The following is a 19,752-nucleotide window of genomic DNA, read 5'->3' on the forward strand; positions in this document are numbered from 1 at the left end:
AGTTATATTTTGGTATTCATAGCTATTCCACCCAATAAACAACACACACCAAGCTCAGTGCTTCCAAAGGTTTCCCCATGGTCAGTTAATTTCTGATGTTCCCAAGAAATACTGCTGCAAAACCTCTCTGCAGAGGTGGGCAGGGAGAGCCATTTACCTTCTCTTACAGCATCTCTCCGAGGTGATGCTCAGCCTCCCAGGTCCTGGCTTAAGGAAGCTAAAGGTATCACTACGAATTCTCATCTCAGGTTTTGGGGTGGTTTTTTTTTTCCACAGATTGTGAATAGAGCTTTTGTGATTTCAAGAGAGATTCAGCTTTCGTGGAGAAAAACCCACCCAAAATGTGGTGCTTAAACATATCCCTCGCCCAGCTTTTCCTTGAGATCAGTGACAAGCTGCCATGAGACACCAGATCTCAATCCAGAATGGGAAAGCCCTTACATAGGCATTTAGCCTCAGAAGCTGCAGAGTCAAAATGCTGCCAGCCTCCTTGGCCGTGGCAGGCAGAGGGGTGCAACGCATCCAGAATGATTCAATCCAGAAAGAAAATTCCAAAAGTCTTGACCAAATAATGCAAGAAGAAAAAAAGTGGAAGCGTGGGGTGCTTCTGCATGAAATTTCATTGCAATAATGAACCTCTGCAGAAATTATCGACCTGTTTGCGGGTGGAGGGCAGGAAGACAGGAGAAGGCTTCCTCTGCTGACCAGGAACTGATACAGACTCTGCTTGTGTAGGGGAAGAAGCAGGACCATACAAACCCTCCACATCACCACACGATAAAGCCCCACAAGCCAACCCAACCTGCCCCACGTCACAGTCCATGTCTGCAGTCAGGGCTGTGGCTGTGCTTTGCCTCAGATGCCGGTCTGCAGCTGTAGCAGAGGGGCACAAAAAGGAACTATCGCTTTTTGCATGTCCCCACATCTGCAGGGAAGGAACCACCACATGCGAACACACCAGGTTCTACACAGCTGACTCGCACGGATCACTGCGCACACCGGGGTGTGTGCCTTTTGAAGCACCAGAGACTTCTGCCTTTTTAAGGTAAAGGTGAAGCAACGCTGCACATTCATACAGGTGCCCTCTCAGACTGCGCTGCAGCCTCCTCCCTCTCACCTGACTCGCCGAGGCTCCGGGAAGCCTGACAAATGTGTGTGTGTCTGCTTATCCCAGGATGGCACGAAGGGAAGGAGTGAGTCAGATACATGCCTCTGCTGCTCAGAGAAAATGAAATCCTGCTCCTTCATTGCACAACCCGATGGCAGTCGCATCCATCATGCTCCCTCTGCATACACCTTGCTGGGAGCCAGTGGCTGTGGAGGGGAGGAAGACAGATTTACCAGGATATGTAGAGAAATTACATGCAATTAAGAAGTCACAATCCCATCAATAAACTTCTGGCTCGAAGGCTGCTGGCCAGGCTGCTCTCCCTCCCTCCCACCCCTCTTAGATGCACTCGCATTGACGTTTTGTGATGACTTGTGGCAGGGAGACGCACCCTTTTCAGACAGTTGTGTGCACTTCCCAGATTAAAGATGATTAATTGTACCAGGTAGTTCCTGCTACATCTTAATCAAATACACAGCAGCAGCACTCCTGTGCACACGGTACTTGGAGCTGGAGTGGTATTTTTAACTCTCACATACTCCAGTCTGGGGATATGAAGCCTAAAACATAAGTACGAAGTATCCAAAATGGAGTGATCACAAGCGAAGTTGCTGGACACCACTGCCTCTTGCTGCTGGAGGAGTAGGGACTGGCTCTGGTACTAAAAACCCAACCCCTGCCCCTCCTGCTCTTTTGACCATCCTTACCTGCCAGGCCCAGGCAACTCTGCTTTCGTGACAGCAAACACAACCACACGGCACCGTGGAGGGGGAGACAAACCACCAGCAGCCTCTGACCGTATTTTGCATCATTTATTTAAATACCTATATTTATGCATTTACAAATTTTCATAGCTCTGTTTGTAGCTTTTTTTTTCCTTTTTATTTTTTTGTAGACAGTATTGCAGAGAAGTCAGCTTTTGTAAAATGAGGTCCATGTATAAAACTATGCAACAGACTGGAGAAAAAAACCCAAAACAAGTTTCCTTTCATACTCTCTAGAATCAGAAACCAAAGAAAGTGACTGAATGGAGGGAGAGAGAGAGAGGAAGGAGTGGGACAGACCAACCTCAAACCAGTGGCTCTCTCACAAGCATTACACACGTCAGTGCTCAGCTACAATCCTAACGGGATAGGTTGTGTTTCAGTCGGTGCAATGCCTGTTTGCTAAAGCTTTAGCAGGCACATAGGTCTCTAATGAAAAAATAAAGGGAAAGGATCCTACACACTGAGAATGCAAAGCCTGGCCAGCCTCGTGATAGGTTTTAGGTGTCATAGCACAAAATGCCCATAGGAGACTGCACCGACTCACCAGTAGTGCATCCTCATCCCAAACTTCTTTTTGCATAAAAAGTTCCCTTTAAGAAATCTTAGCATTTAAAAAAAACAGGTATCTGAGCTCTTCTAGCCTCAGTATTTTGAAGAAGTCACTTGAAAAATACCTCCTGCTTTCCTCCTTTGGAAGCTTCAAAGTAACGTTTTGCTTTAATTGATACCAATCGAACAGCTCACAGATTCCCAGAGTTATCTCTGGGAGGAAGAGGCAACAAATATGGCATTGCAAGATATTTACACACATGGTACAAAAATGTCCGAGGGTATGAAAAATCACCAGTTACACAATTTTGCAGCAGCCCCATTTACACCTGTAATTTTATACCATTTATTACATTGTACTAACACACCAGATTCAAAGATGTGCACTCCCTTTAGGACATTCAGGAGTTACAAATATATTGTGATTGCATAATTCATATTGCACAATTGTATAAAAACATAAATACTAGCTATTCTATAGTTTTTTTTTAAATACAAAATACATGTCACATAGTCAAATATTCTTTTCAAGTGCAATTCAGGTGCTCTCTGTAAGTCCTTCCAAGAAAAAGGCAATTTTGATAGTTTTGGCACAAAGTTTAACCTCCGTCCTGTGCCAACAGTTCTAATTACAATACGTATGCCCCAGACTTTATATAGTAGCAGTCATATACATATAGTATAAAACCAGGTTATTTACAAGATGAACTGAACGTACACAGAAGCAGCCTCAGTGGTCGGGTCTGAGCTCTGGGTTAGCATTACTCGTGCTGTTGCGAGAAGGGGTAAAGTGGCCTTTCTGACTTATGCCGGTTGCTGCAGGTTCACATTCATGGGCGGGGGGTGGCCGAGGAGACCGATGCGCTGCTTCTGCTTCCTCTGCTCCGTCATCTGGAAAACCAAAGAGTTTGCTCATTAGGCCTAGACACTTCCTGTGCTCACCCAGGGCCTCCTGTGCTCTGGGTTCACTCTGAAACCCACTTTCTACAACTAACAGCCCTCTGTCCGCTGTGGAAGAGGCAACCGCGGTGCAGTCTCGTGCACTCATCGGGGATGCCCATCAACTTCCTGGGGTGGCTGGCTACTGTATAGCAAGAAAACGTCTCTGGACAGCAGGCAGCCAGCGGGAATTAGTGCAGAAAGCAGCTTGTGAAGCCTCCCCCGTTAGGAATTCTTTGTAACCGGTCCAACGTATGAGGCAGACGAGACGCAGAGAGCGGAAAAAAGGGGCGAACCCTCAAGTGAGGCTGGGAATACCCTTGCCTTTGCTGGAATAGACTCGTGCGCTCCCGCTCTCACCAGGAGCGAGCCAGCATCCCTTCCCATCTGCCAGGAGCCAAAACGCAAGGCAGAGTCGGGAGGTTAACCACCTCACTGCCACAGAGCTCTATCTCTGGCAGCGCTTCCCATCAGATAAAATAACGTTTCTCCTGATTAGTGCAGTCGTGACCTAAAACCAGATCATTTGTTATTACTGATAGTGAAAACCGGCCACAATCCAGTTCTCCACTCTGAGGTTTTTCAACCCTTGGGAGGCTTCTGACAACTTGCGTAAGCTGACACGCCACGTAAGGAACGACTCCAGCGTGGGCAGTCTCCAGCAGCAAACAGCTGGATCACTGCACCCGTTCCCCACGGCTCCTCAGCTTCAGAGATGCTGGCATGTGGGCTGGCCTGCAGCAGCCATGCCAAGGAGGATGCCAGGACAGCGCCTTGCCCCTGCACCACTGGGGCGAGGGCAGCCCAACACTGCTCCGTGGGGACCCGGGCTCTAGAGAGAGCCCTCACACCCTCAAAGCAATGAACAAATGTACAACCACACCACTGCAAGTGATTCACAGTGTGCACAAGGGGCTGTGCTCACATCCTGGTGACTCCAGCAGCATGTCCGTGCACCAGAAATCCTGGCTGACTTCCCACTAAAGTAATTTTTCATTCAGGCATAAGATAGGATTTAGAGTATTTTTCTCTATGAAAATTAACTAAGCTTCCTGCAAGGCTTTTCCTGCAACATCTACATCAGCAATCTCATTTTTTCAGCTTTTGGATATTTAATGGCAAATGTCAGCTGATATAATTGCTTATGGTAGAAACTCGAGGAGGACGGGGTAGCGTGCTCACACATTCAGCTCATTTGTAACATGCACTTGGATGCATTTGGTTTCAGTGTCAGTGAGAAGTCTTTCCATCTCTGGAGCAGCAGACCCCAGCATGTTGGGCAGCCAGCGGCTGGCCTTGGGGCCTGGAGTTCACTGTAGGGAAAGGAACTGGTCAAACCATGCAGTTCCGAGCAACTCCCAAGGGCTCCTGGGCCGAGCAGCCCTGCACACATCACTGCTTTCACTCAGGCCTGCTGTATATAATTACATTCATTTAACCACCAGGGAAAGGACTGAAATACAGTAATTCCTCTTGAAACCATAATTAAACTCGAGTGCAGCCCAGCGCCTTGCTCATCGCCTGACCCAAGGGGAGGCAGAACTGTTCTTTTACCTTTCCAGGAAGATGACGGCAGCCCCCAAGGACAGGTCCCACCTCCCAGTCCCCTGTACCACACTTCTGGAAGTCTGTTTTCACAAAGGGCTCGTAACCCTTCACAGGCAGATGGGAGCAGGAGGAGAGGGGTCTTTCCACTGCTCTCTAGTGTCAGACACACACAGAAGCTACTTCCCTGCTGAACCAACTGGGACCTTTTTTAACGGCTTCTGAGCTAACGCACAAGTTGGAAATACAAAGAGGCAATGAGGACTTCATTTAAAAAATGCCCGTTGACACCAATTAGCTTTACTGAGCAAACCAAGAGCCATGATTTCACACAGCCGATCAACTGACTCAGGGGCCACGTGAAATAAAAATGGGAAGAAAAAAGGAGCAATGAAAATAATACATATTTTCATGCTGTGTAGATAAAGGGATGGTGCACCTTGATGTAAAAGACAAACCTCCTTAAAAAAGGGAAGAATAAAGCAACCGAGCACAAAGCAGACAGCGAAATTCAATTGCAGTGTTGATGAAGAACGTTATTAATCCTGCAAGATGCTTAATGCTTGTCTAGAGGGCACTGGGCTGCAAGATGGGAAAACTTTATCACATTTACCTAGAGAGTGAACCTCTTGAAAAGCTTTGTGGCTGCAGCGACTGTACACCTGGGCCTAAAAGGCAATAAAAGCTACACACAACACAGTGCAGGGGAGCTGTCAGTTATAGGAATAATGCTGACGGGATTAAAAAATGAAACCAAGGGGCTTGAAGTTCATCTGAGTCAAGCTGGACTCTCTGATAACCATACAACAGCACAGACACATGCTGCCTTGTTCCAAAGGTTATGGGTGAGTTGGAGTTAAGAGCAGGAACAGGAGCAGGGCATGTGCCAAGTGCACGAGCAGGATACTTGACTGTGCACGCACACACGGACACGCCAGCCCCTCCAGTGAAGCCAACCTGAGCAGCAGCTCCAGCACTGAGTCACTTCAATGGCAACGGAGGCCAGGGTCCGCCCAGTGCGAGGGGACTGTCCTGAGCATGGAGCCAGCATCTATTAGAAGTGCCTCAAGCTTACTGACATCGAAGGATGGCCCTGGAAAGGGCTTCTGGATGATTACATCTAATCCCCTGCTGTTGCAGACAATTATGCTGTAATCTTTTTGCACAGAATTGAAGTGATCAAGATTTTAATGGCTCTTGGTGCACTACTTTGTGAAAGCAGGCATGCTGGATTTCGGTTTCTAACAATTAGAGTCTCCAGAAGCCTAACGAGCTTGAAAAGCAAATGAATAAGAGGTTTTTCCCTTTATTTAATTACAATAAAATAAATACAAATAAAAGTTCCCTGAGTTAGTTCCTTTTCCTGGAGACAGTTCTTGATCGGGAGGGGGATGTACTGGTTTTGTCACATAATCGGAGCATCCTGCAACTTTAGCAGGGCTCTCTGCAATGGTACTTAGGGGAATTCCTAAAAGCTATCACAACATTAATGAAGCTGGTTTCCTCTTTTGCTTTTACAGCCAAATAGTTCTCTAAAAGCTAGGTCCTTCATTCTTATTTTCACAAAGAGTGAGAAGGGGTTTTAGCGCTTGGTCAGCCAAGAGCTGCAAGCTGCAGAAAGATACACTCTCTGATCCAGAGCTGGCTGTGGCTGATGGAAAGACTTCTGGTGTCTGCAGACCACTTTGAGTCAGACCCTTCAACAAGAAGATGCAAGACACATGCTTCAGGATAATTGTTTCCAGGCAAAATAGCAAACCCACTACCCAGCAAGTATTAAAGCACAGACAAAAGAGCAACTGCCTCTATCTTCTGTCCTCAAAACCAACTAGAGCAAGGGGGTCCATGGCACACTGTCTGAAAACTAATTACAGTAAAAAGCATCAAGGTTTTCTGCTCCAAGTCCTACATGTTAATCCCTTCTTTGTGCTCCATGGGGCATTGGGCCCAGCTCCATCAGAAATACAGAGCATGATCGGAAGGCAGGGAGCCAGGATCTCAGTCAATATTAGCTTCCAGAGACTCATGTCTCCATGAAGATAACTGGCTTACAGAGAAACCCAGCCTACCCAGAGCAGAGGTGGGAAGCAGGAATCCGATTAGTACTGGAGAGAGCTGTGCCAACTGTGCTACAGTCGGCAGATCACATCTGAACAGATAACGAACCAAATCTGTTGGCCATTTCTGCCCTGGGCACTTCTATCGACTGCCCCAGGATACCATCGTGTGCAAGTCAGCAATTAATTTTATCCAGTGCCAATATCTATATAAACTAAACTAATTGAACCATCTGGCTCAGGTTATTAATCCATAAAGATAAGCAGCTAGTCACTTTGCCGCCACAGACAGTTCCTGCCAGGGCAGGCAACAGCATTTTCCCTTTTACCTCCAGTTAGGCTGTAATCTGTACAGACAACAATGAAATAAAGCCCTGCTGCCTTTGTGGCTTTCACAAAGCTATTGCTGGGTTTGGGCCGGGAACAATCCCCATGAGCCCCAAACAACCCAAAAGTTAACATGAGTCCTCTAACTCGTGGGGCAGAGAAAGTACCGCACCAATAAAATACAGCATTCATGTATTAAGTAGCAGCAATACATGCTGCAAGGCAAAATATCTCTGTGGGTACATCTGTCTGTGCTGCAGTCTTAAGTGTGACAGCAGCCAAACTGTATCTGCATTAGCAGCACAGTGGTAGCGCGGAGACCAGCGCGAGCTAACCACTCGAGTGGTTCTCCAGTTTCTCAGTGGGTTTTGAGGTCCGTGCAGTAACTCAGTGCTTCTGTCAATATCGCAACCTCTGACTTACAGGTCTTAGGGTTAAAACTTGTCACGACATCATCACCACCACCACCACCACTACAGACACAAAGGCTCCCTGAACCAGCGAGGACTGATTTAAGTTAACTACAGCTTTCATTTTTGTAATGCAAGTTTTCCCTTTTTGTAGCAGCTACTCTGGACTACACCACTTCGGTTCACACTGCAGGCAGATCAGCTGCAATACAGGGCTTTGGAAGGGCATTTTGTTTGTTCACGTCTTTCCTAAACATAAGCTACTTTAGAGAAGCTCTTCATGGCTTTGCAGAAGCCATGGTACTGTAGAACACCAGTTCATAGCGGAGGCTTGCAGGACCTTTGTCCTGCCCATAGCAGTGCACGGCCACACGTCTGCAGCCAGCTCTGCCTTACCTGATCTTTAAGCTCCGACAGCTGGCCAGAGAGATTGGTCACAAGCTTCATGGTGGACTCCAACTTCTCCTGCAAGTTCCTCAACTCATTCTGCTCCCCTTCCGAGTCGCTGCTCACAAGCGACATGGCCCTCATCCGGGGGAACCAGTCCAGGTTTCTCTCCTGAGAATCAGACACGAGTTCACAATTAGGATTTGCAAAAGGAAAACCTGCACCCGAGCAGCTGAGTGCAGACAGCTCTTCAATGCCACCCGGGGACATCCCTCACACACAAGCTCTGCAGTTATTTTCATTTGCATCTTACTGGAAAGTTTGCAAAATTGCCTGCTAGAGGCAATGAGGCACTTCAGATGTAACTACTGAAAATTACGGCTGCTTATTGCTGGCTTTTCCTTTCCAGCAACTCACTCTCCCCAGCCATTTCTTCTTCAGATACTTGAGTGTAATACATGAACACCGGACATTAGACCAGCCCAGCTTTCATGTCTGGACATGCATTTTCCAGTGCTAGCAATCTGCTGCCATCTTACAGTCTTTTAATTTGTGTTTGTTGAAGATTGGGCTGGAGCACCTCCCGTATGAAGACAGGCTGAGGAAGTTGGGGCTGTTCAGCCTGGAGAAGAGAAGGCTGCGTGGAGACCTCATAGCAGCCTTCCAGTACCTGAAGGGGGCCTATAGGGATGCTGGGGAGGGACTCTTCATCAGGGACTGTAGTGACAGGACAAGGGGTAACGGGTTAAAACTTAAACAGGGGAAGTTTAGACTGGATATAAGGAAGAAGTTCTTTACTGTGAGGGTGGTGAGGCACTGGAATGGGTTGCCCAGGGAAGCTGTGAATGCTCCATCCCTGGCAGCGTTCAAGGCCAGGTTGGACAGAGCCTTGGGTGACGTGGTTTAGTGCGAGGTGTCCCTGCCCATGGCAGGGGGGTTGGAACTAGATGATCTTAAGGTCCTTTCCAACCCTAACTATTCTGTGATTCTATGATTTTCTGCTGATAAAACTGGTTTGCTTTTTTTGGTCAAGCAAACTTTGGCTGTTCTTGCTAATGAAAGAAAGAAGAACATTCTACCTGGAAATACTTCCATAGCTGAAATACTTCCTTTTTAAAGAAAAAAAGAATAAAAAAAATCATATTCCAAGTTGCTGGATCAGGCTAAATACGGGAAAGATTAGGTTACAATGAACTGCTTATAATAGCTTTCATTCAGGCACAGAAATTCTCTTGTATTCTGCGTTTAAGTTGCAGTCAGGAACTTCAGTGGACACGTGCTCAGTTTTATCAGTATGTACACAGAGGCTCATACGTACACTCATGTACATGCCAGTGATATTAAAAATAAAAGCAGGAACAGAATAGAAAGCCACAAAAGAGGAGGAGGGGTGCACACTGCATCTTAACACCTTAAATTTCAACACTGAATTGGTTTCCTATGAAGTCTGGTTCTCCTCCCACACTGGAGATTCTGAAATGGAAGTCAAACAAACGCTGGATGAGATAAGGATGCGTGCACTCTCATAGGTGACACTGCAACAGCTGGTAGTATTTTAAACAAACCAGATGAAATGGTAATGGGCTACTGGATTAACAGTATCCCAAACCAAAGACGGATCAGCATCACTGATTAACAGTGACCAAAGTTTGCCCTGGCCGGGCCCTTCGCTGAGCTCTTGCACAAACCTATGGCTTATTGTTACAGCACTGCAAACTCTGGCTTTTTGCCATTTCTTGATGAAATCTCTTAACTTGAACCCGCTCCCCATCTCTCTGCTTCCCTTCCATGCTCACTCATTCCCAGGAGCATCCATCCTGCTTAAATCAGGGTTGGTCACCTCTACAGAGCTACAGTCACGTCCTTTCTGTAATTCAGATGAGATGCCAAGACTCATCATCTTAAATGAGTTGCTTCTGATCTGCTTTGAGTTTACTATTGCTGAGATTAAAAGGCAGAAAGCAGGCCCTTTCCCATGCAGCGCACCACAGGATTCCCACATGATGCAAAACTGCCAGGAAAGCTTTTTTCTCCTGATCTCTATTTACAGGGCAGATGGTTTCTGCTAATAAAAGAAAAAAAAATATATGTACCAAAAAATATGCCTTTATCAAGACAAGTGCCAAAATATTTTGGACTTTAGGAAATGACAGGCCTGTAATTAAGATTTAATAACAGTAACAGGCAACATTTCCCTGCGTTCTTCCAGGCATAGTAAAATCTTCATTAGGGAAAAGGGGGCAGGCTCTTCACTTGTGCTCAGGTCCAGCACCTCCTCCCCAAAGTATTTCCCCTCCGCACCCAGGGAAAACAAACTAAACCAACTGCTATTCCCTTCCCTGCTCTCCTCCAGGCCAAGGACAAGGCAGATTAGACTAAACTGCAGTTTATATTGGCAGGTTTGCCTGGACCCTCTGGTCCATGTAAGTTTACTAGGCAGGCACAAGAGCCCTGAAGCTCCTGCCCACCCCCTGCCCACTCCTTCCTTGCTGTAGAAATACTGTTATTTTACTTGCTCCCAAAGAACTGAGCTTTCCAAGCTGCCAGGCCCATCCTTATGAAGGATGCAGGATACAAGCAGAGGAAGACCTGGAAAAACACCAAGCCTTCCCTACCTGGAACATTTTATTAACACATACCCCAAACATTTTTTAACATTACGATATAAGCAAATGTCGTAGCTGCTGCAGGGGCTGCAACTTGATCGTTACGGGCAGGGAAGGTGACGGGCAGTCTCGGATGGTGAAATCAAACCAGAAAGCACTACAGCACTGACAGCTGCAGGCTCCTCAGAAGTTTCATACTAACGGGTTTTCTGAAAGCCCCAGTTCTTGAAGTCACTCGAGTATGGGAAATCTGGGCTTTCACTTGAAAAAACAACAAAGCACTTCTCTGGTTCTCATAGCAATGCTGAAAGAATAACCCCCAAAACACTCCGTGTGAACTCTGCAAGCTGAGGAAGGAGAACAGTAACCAAAGGAGATAAGACTCATGGCCTTCTGGGCAGTCCTCTCTTCTCCAGTGAGGACAGGGCTCACTTTTGAGCCAGGTACTGGCAATACCTCTAGCTGAGTCCTGATCCACTCTGTGCAGACAAGTTTAGGGAAGGACTACATCACTTTACCACCCCAGGTCATTAGGCTGGACCTAATGCAGGTTTCATAGACCTACATGAAACCTGTGCTCCCATTCAGGTTTCCTGTAGCTTTTTTGGCACAACTCGAGCCTGAGGTTCACATGAAAGCTGCCACCCAGCAAGAAGGGGATGTCCACCCAAACAGCCTGGGCAATCACCTTCAGGTGAGGAGCCATGGGGACAGACAGACAGGTAAAACTGCATTGATGCAGGTAAAACAGGCACCAGTGCTTGCTGACCTACAGTGGCTGTGGGAGCTCCCTGCAGAGGACAGCAGGGATGCTGCCAGCACGCAGGGGCACACCTCTTCCTCCTCTGCACATGCACTATTTCACAACCCCTCAGCTCTGGCTCTGCATGGGAAACCTTCAGCCTGTTCCTACACCACCACCACCACCACCCCAATCACTGCAGAGAGAAGTTTGAGAGCCTGGATGTGACCACCCTGTGTAAATGCAGACTTCTCCCCAATTGCCCATCCTCGGCCATAGCGGGGGATGCTGTGGGGATGTTTTCTTGTAAATAAATAAGGATGCTGCAAGCGGAGCTAGTGAGAAGGGAAATAAGCAGGAATGCAGAAAGGTCAGTCGCTGACAAGCCCGCTGGGCCAGTGTGCGGCAGCCAGCCCGGCTCCTGGCCCCACGCCTGCCAGCAGTGCTGCCTCTGCAGAGAGCTTCTATTCAAGGTTCAATAAAAGATTTATATCTTGATGATCTAGTTTCTGCTGAACTTTAGCTGAACACCAGGGTGCCTTTAAAGATGCAGCCTTATATCCTTCACTGGGGGTCTGGGTAGTGCTCTAGAAGCGCTGAGTGAACTGTGAAGGGAAAGCTCCCCCTTGATCCCTTTCCCTGCTTGTCCTTCATCCTGCACCCTCTGCCCTCCCCAGCTGCTGGCACCTCGCATACCAATGCAGTTATGCACTGTCTGCTGTGGTGCTCCTGCAAGCGGAGGCACCGGGATCCTGGTGTGCAGTCAGCTCCCTCTTCCCGTCACAGTAGCAGCTTCCTCTGCTTCAACAGACGAAGTGAGTAAAGCCACTGACGGAAGCTGGCTAACCGCAAGTGCTGGGTTTCGGGTTAGCTCTTTTTCTAGGTAAAGTTGTAAAAGTCCCTGTTGTAAAGCAAATATCATTAAATCTCAGACATGGGGGCGATGCTGACCGTCCACAATTGGAAATTTGAAAACGAGGAAGCGGCGCTGCATGATGCAGATGCAATTCATTCTGAGAAGCGCCTGCTCCTCCCTGCTTCTGCCAAAGAGTTTATTCTAAGAAAGGTTTCTGAGGCAACCTCAGTGCGAGCCGTGCCAAGAGATGCATTAGCTCCGCTCCTCGGGCAGGAGACAGCTGCTAACAGCAGGGACCGGAGGCTCATCCTCACCTCCAGCCACCCCGGAGAAGCCACCACGCTCCTCTTCTGGGTCTCCATTTACTCAGCTACCCCTGAGCCTAATATTTATGGGGTGCTGAAGGGCTAATTCAATGCTCGTCAGAATAAATCCCCATAGCCTGACGCTGGAAGGCTGCCCAGCAGCCATCACTTAGTAGGGGAATGCGGCAGCAAATTTCAGTTTCTGTCATGTATTGTTAAAAATCATACCCATACAGCTAATAAACAGCTTTGTGAAGCGTTGTGAAAACTCATTTTTGTGTGTTTGTGGCGAGATTAAACTCCTCTTGGTTCTTTCTTGTGCTTCCTGGAAAAAGCCCCACGTCCGGTTCCCTCTCTATTCTGCAAAGGGCTCAGCATCACTTCTTCCACACCAAGCTGCACTTGTGCCCTCCCCATAAAAAACAGCACTCCCCTCTCTACATTATTTCCAAATCTTCAAGTGCACTGTCTTTAAACAACAGGCTGAAGATAGAAGGTTAATGGTATAAAAACCTCCTTTTTCAGTTGCCACAGATTAAACACTTAAGTGTCTTTGACACTGGTGCAGAGACGGGAACTTGGAAGACAGACACTGTTCCCAAAGGTGGAAGATGGCCATGCCCCTACATAAAATGACCCTCCCATATGTCCCCGTGACAGCTCTGCTGCAGATGACTCACTTGAGCCGAGTGCTGTGTTTACCTCACCAAGCATCACCCAGCTTAGTGAGACTGAGGTGGATGGCCCTGGTGGGAACCCCTGAAGGCAGTCTCCTTACTCCTACAGGAAGGACAGTGCCACCTCTCCGCAGCAACCCACTTGTGGCTGTTTGCATCTACATTTTAAACAGGACCTGTTGTACCAGGATCAGTTGGGCAGGACAAAACAATTAAGCATGCAAAGGCTGAGCTAACAGCTGCTGGTGGTGATGGCTGCAGTCACCCACCTACTCTTGCACAACGCATCCGGCACGGCCGGGCAGCCTGCAGAGAACTCTGCGGCACGGGGTCACCATGGGCTCCGGGTACCGGAGGAAGCGGCAGCAATGACTCAGGGTACGGCTGCCTCGCCCCAGCCGCAGGCCACCTCCTCGGCACACACAGATGGCCCCATGGGGCTTTCTGCCCTGGCCAGCGCTACAGACTGAGCGGTTCATTCTCCTCGGCGCGTCACCCTCCATGGCTTCCAGTTGGAAAACTTCCCCTTCTCTCCCCAGCGCACACAGTGCGTGCCCCGGGATAAGGACACGGCACCCACCCTGCAAACTGCTTTGGGATCCACCCAAATCCCAACACGTTATGCAAACAAACCATTACACAGAATTGGGCTGAAGCCTTTGCTTGTTTTCATCCACCCAGGCCCTTTTTCTGCCAGAGTGAAACCTTTGGCTTGTCAGTGGGCATGCTAGCCCAGTATTCCCAGCACAGATGCCTGCCCAGGTGGTTTATCAGGGAAAAACAAGGTCTTGGCCACTTAAGGTGAATGCCAGCAACAGGAGGGCTTTTTTCCACAGCATGCTGCAGGGCGTGACAGCTTGCATACATCCAGAGGACAGAGCACGCTACCACTGCGTGGGGAAGATGAGGTTGACCAACCATTTCCCCCTGTGCAGCTTCTGGTTTGCACTGTAACGCCGATTTCAAGGCTGGAACGAGTTGCTTTGCTATCTGAATGCAAAGCTTGGTACCCGTGCCTATGACACAGTATTTCCAGCAGCCAAGGGCCTTCTGCCAAACACACCTCTTGGCTCTTCTCTGCCTCTGCTATTATTTATTGTTTAACCCTGTAATTATATTGGCTAACTCTGGTAAGGTATCTCAAGATGCAGCTTGTTGGGAAGATACCACCAAATTAAGCACCATCAGCTCCAGTTCAGATCCTGACCTCCTCAGTCCTCCTTTCCCAGCTGGTGCACAGCATCAGTGTGACTGGGAGACCTCAAACCCCACTGTCCTCATCTATAACCCAGCAGCTACATACCAGTTACTTATAAGGACCACTCTCTTCTGCATCTTAGCATTGGCTTCCTAAGCATGGGTATGACAACCTTTCTGATTTGATTTTGCCTCAAAGTATAGGATTTCCAGGCACAAATTACATACCATGTAAGTAAGTTTCTAATAATTTCTCAGACTACAATTTCAGCTGTATACACATCTTTTGCCAATGCTGGAATCATCAAGCCCCTTTTGAAAAGCTCTGAGTTTAAAGCATCACAGCCTGCCACTTGTTATTCCTGTAGGTGCAGCAGTTCAAAACCAGTGTTGGCCATCTCCCACCGAATTATATTCAATACAGAGCCTGGGGACACAGTAACCCTCAAAGCCATCATCACATGAGCCTCGGGTAGGTCATGAATCACACATTCCTGCTGGGTTTCAGAGCACAGCGGCAGTCGTGGCTGGGTGTTAAACTCCTTAGGAGAGGTTTCAAGTTGAACTTACACTTCTGGAAGAATGTGATTTTTAAAACCTCACACCGATGAAGCCTTGCCTTTACTTACTGGGAGGCTACATCTTGGCAGAAGTTACAGGCTACACTGGACACTCAAAACCAGTAATAAGAAATACCTTCCTCTTATGGTGTAGCACGTAGCTCAATCGAGAAATCAAAAATACCCACAAATATATTTAAGTCTCCATGTTTGCACAAAGAGGTTAATTAGGGCAGAAAAGGATATCTTCAGCCTTCATTTTCATTCCAAATTCCTTTAAGGATATCTGCACCATCCCTCTTCTTTACAAATGGTTCATTTTCAAATGACAACACAATTCACTTAAAGGTTCAGGACTCAGTGCTCTCCATCAGGACATGTGAGCTTGGGCAACACCTCACACCTCTCTGCCTCGCTTGTGTAATAAAAGTTAATGGCATGGATCCTGCTTGGTGCACTAAAAGTCTGTAGAAACTGAAAGAGCTCGTTAGGAAGCTTTGTGCTAAGAGCTTTTCCAAACAAGCCTTTATTTTCAGCATGCACACGTGTGTGCACGAAATCACCCACAGCCACGCAGCTCTTGCCTGCACTGCTCAAACACTGCTGTGAAGGTGTACACACAAACCCCTGTAATGGGGTATGCAAGAGTTATGTATGCAAGTATTTGTCCATGCAACTGGCAGCACACTGCAGCTGCATGCACAACGGCTTATGAATACACATGAACCCAAAGTGTACATGTGGTTTTTGATGCCTCCAGCTTCAGAGTGAGAATTTTGACATACTATAAATGCCTGCAAACAGCTGTTTGTAGCAGACCTTTGCCAACACTCAGTGACAGCTGTGCTGATGGGGCTGCTGCTAGCCAGGCTGCCACAGTCACTGCAGGCAAATGCAGAAAACATCAGAAGGAATTCTCAAGACAGGATGGGTAGATAAGACATTTAAATGAATTAATCTGTAGGGAGTTGCACCGAGTTCACATTAGTCACTTGGGTGTGGATGTCAGTGTCTGGCCAACACGATAAGTGGATCCCCTCCACCTCCTACACACATGGAATTATTCAGACATCACCTGATCTTCCCTGGTGACTACAAAGCCACACAGCAGCTGAACCGTGTGCCTTTGCTCCTGGGAAAGGCAGGAGGCACTGGACTACCAGCTCTGCAGCACCATTAGCATAGCTCCCAGATAAACACTTTTCAAACGACATTGGTCCATCTCGAAGCTGTGCTATCTTAAGTGCACATCTGCAGTGATTTAGCCAGACGAACATCAGGTCATCAGGAGGGCTTTATAAACACCAAGAATTAAAGACTATCCCTAATACCACTAGATGTTTTCTCTCATCCTACAGTACTGTCTGTGCTATTAAACTGATATTGAGGTGGTTCAAGACTGCATTTCTAAGGTGAGCTGCCTCATGCCAAGCTTTGTTTGCCATCTCCTGAAATCCCCGGGGTTATCAGCCTTGCCAGTGCTGTTAAGGACCTGAGGACAGCAGGTGAGTCACTGCAGCAGCCCGGGTGTGTACGCCAACTCAGCTTCTACATCAAACAGAACCAGCAATTCATTTCCCCCCTTGCATTGCTCCAGCAAAGATTCTTAAGATATCCCAAGTTTTACATCATATATGACAGCAGGCACATGCTCACCTTACTGATGAAAGTGAGCATTATCCCTGTTTTACAGGGGGAAAAGCTGGTGATAAAATCCAGGCCTCCTATCAGAAGTCTGAACTTGCAGCTACACAACCACTGCAGCCCAGCTTCCCCATGCAGCTCCGAGAACATGGGGAACTTGAACAAAACCAGTCTGAGATCACAAGAACCAATACACCCCTAATTTGTATCAGAAAAATGTTATGGAAGTGATAATTACAAATCAGTACTGCTAGTACAGTCTATTAGGTTTTATTTTGTCAGATCACTTTAATTGTTATTTTGATCAGGCTTATAGTGCTCCAAGTACTTCTAAACCTTAAGCTCTGTTTCCAAGTTTAACTTCTTTCTGCATGCTGCCTTTCAACTTAATGAGCTTCTATCTATGAAGAAACACAAAATTCACTAACGAATTGTAGTTAGTAACTGATTTTCGAGGCTACAATTTCTTTTTATGCTGGGTCAGATCCCTGCAGAGGGCCAGATGAATTCTATGGGTAAGACTCGGCTCTGTCATACCCAGTACAGTGGATATCCTCAAAAACTGCCTTTCTACACACAGTATTTTTAGACAAGAAAACATCAAAATTCAAGATCACTCTTAAAGCTTCTGAATATTCACTAACTGGTGTAAGTGAAGTTGTCCAGGATTCTTTTGATACCACTACCTAAAATATCTTTAAAGCACTGTACCAGCAGCACTGGATGCACCTCACAAGCCAGTGATGGATATAATTTTGGTGTCCTAAATTCCTTTTTCTCAGTGTTCTGAGAAAATACCAAATGGCAGGGGCGTTGGCTTTTTTAATTTACCTATTTTTTTACTATTGCCAAAGGCAGAAATCCAAGTTTTCTAAAGAGATATTGTTGGGAGTCAAAGCAAAGGTGAGGCGTATCTGAGGTGTATTCTGTCACCACAATATGATTTGGAGCACATTATGCTTCCTACCCTCGACTACTAAAAATGGGTATAAATTGCAGTTGAACAATGGTACCATACAACAGCCCCTGGAAAAGACATGCCCCATCTCTGTCATTATCAAAGATGTTAGAGTGCCACCTTCAGACTGAAAATGTGGGGAGAAAATCCCTTTTACATCTAACCGAGACACAAGAAGGCTTTCCTGGCGAACCTGGTAGCTGCAGCCATTAAGCAACCGCAGATTCCCATTCACCCTCTGTACAAATCCAGAATAAACCATCCCCTCCAAAAGATGAATCTCAATCTTTGGAACCACTCACACATTTAGGGCTTTCCTTTTGCATTCTAGATTCATAGGATGAAGACAAAAGGCTTGAGTAAAACATAAATCATGAACCAAGTTACCCTTAGATATACGTTAGGCAAAAAACAGGATTTCTGACTCTTACAGAAGTATTTGAAACAGGCTTGGCAGAGAAATACATTTGTCATGTTTTACACTCAGATGTTCTAGGGCAGAAAAATAATGTTTTTAATATTAAAGGATGCTTCTAATTTTCAGAGTAAGCTTTGCCAAATCAGTCCTAAAGAGTATGTCGACATCTCAGCGCTGCTGAGAACTCCAGTGTCAGGGCAGCAGCAGCCTGAGCTGCCCTGGTCATGCTTGTGCTGGATTGCGGCACACCACTGATGTGCAAAGCAAATTAACTCCCATGGCTCAGACAGTTACACCACGCTTTCAACAGCACTGCAGTGAGACCCTGCTGTTAGTGCTCAATTTAAAACTGGCTCATGAAGTGCAGAAAAACCACCAACTACAAGACATGCTCCAAACCTCTACCTAGAGCATACAGTTACATAAAATTGCGTCTGCATGAGACAGTTGGTCTATCCATAATCTATCCATATTCCCATTCAACACACAGTAATTAGCCCTTGCTGATACTTCTGTGAATGGGAATTATAATGAAAGCTCTCGAGCTTTTGTGCTTATTGCAAGTGCATTCAGTGCCTAGTATTTGGTTCTTACCCAGTTTGAACTGCTAATCTGAAATAGTTACTACATTGGTAATTGAAACTTTTATTTTTTTAAACAAGTTTTAACACAAAGTCATCTTTTACAAGCAGAAACACTCTTAAAGAGTACAGGGCTTCCCCCTGAAGTAATGCTTGCTGCTGTGGGATAAATAAAGGGAGCAATATAATCAGTCAGACCAGAAAGCAGCAGTGATGTACTGAGTTATCTCACTGTGCTAATCCTCTATCAGGTGACTGCTCACAAGATTTCTTTAAGCCCTCATTACAGAGGCAGAAATCCAGAACTAGGACATACACTGTAGTGACCCCAAAGTAACATGTTTAACCTCTAAGAGATGTTGGTGGGATTTACAAATTGACCAGGCCACAACAAATTGTCCACTTAATGGCAGGTCATATCTCCACAGCAAAAAAGAGAGAGACAAGTAAGAAAAGTATTCAGCTATTTATTCACCTGAAGGCAAATAAAGAAATAGCTAATTCAGTGTTATAAATCAGAAACAGCTTTTGCTAACCAGCCAGAAGATACACAAATTAGTAATTGGGGTTTAGGATCTAATTTCAGGAGCTCTGAACCTGCAGCTTGGCAGAGACAAGGCTCTTAATTCTCTCATTAAAAAGCCTTACAATTGAGTAGATATTAATTTTAGTTTTTTTTACAATAGTAAGCTAAAAATCATATGACAACAAATCCTACCAGTCAGTCTAACATACTTATGCTGGGGCAGGTTTTAACCTGTTATATTTCAGACACTTCCACCAGCTTGAAAGTGTTCCTCCTTAAACACTAGTTTTGAAAACGGCTTCTCTTCACTTGATTTAAAACCACAGAGGCTACCTAGCTATCCCTGCTCACTGCCACCCACTTCAGCACACGCACGGGAGAGTTCGGGAGGCTGGGAAGCTGCAGGTACACAGCCACAGACCACTGTGTGACTGCAGTGCTGCAGCTCATGTCAGCTCCCGTAAGTGCCCCACTGCACCGCCCGCGGCAGGCTGCAATGTGCTGCCAGCAGCGCAGCGTCTCTTATCGAGTTACCCTGCCAAGTACAGCTTTAGTACATCTTTAGAAGATGCTTCTAAAAGGAAAGGCATTGG

At 46.6% G+C, this 19,752-nt stretch overlaps 1 protein-coding gene across 4 annotated transcripts in view; it reads right to left on the reverse strand.

Moving 5' to 3' along the window:
- Positions 1-1,904: 1,904 nt before the first annotated feature.
- The window catches only part of ITPR1 (inositol 1,4,5-trisphosphate receptor type 1), a 179,545-nt gene continuing 161,697 nt past the window's right edge, over positions 1,905-19,752 (reverse strand). For all 4 annotated transcript variants that reach the window (XM_065687507.1, XM_065687506.1, XM_065687505.1 and 1 more), the window contains 2 exons: positions 8,099-8,260; positions 1,905-3,315 (listed from right to left, as the gene is read on the reverse strand). In XM_065687507.1, coding sequence (XP_065543579.1) covers positions 3,229-3,315; positions 8,099-8,260 — 249 coding nt within the window. In that variant the 3' untranslated portion in view covers positions 1,905-3,228. The remainder of the gene's footprint in view (positions 3,316-8,098; positions 8,261-19,752) is intronic.

This window comes from Lathamus discolor, chromosome 7, assembly GCF_037157495.1.
Source record: "Lathamus discolor isolate bLatDis1 chromosome 7, bLatDis1.hap1, whole genome shotgun sequence".
Lineage (NCBI taxonomy): Eukaryota > Metazoa > Chordata > Aves > Psittaciformes > Psittacidae > Lathamus > Lathamus discolor.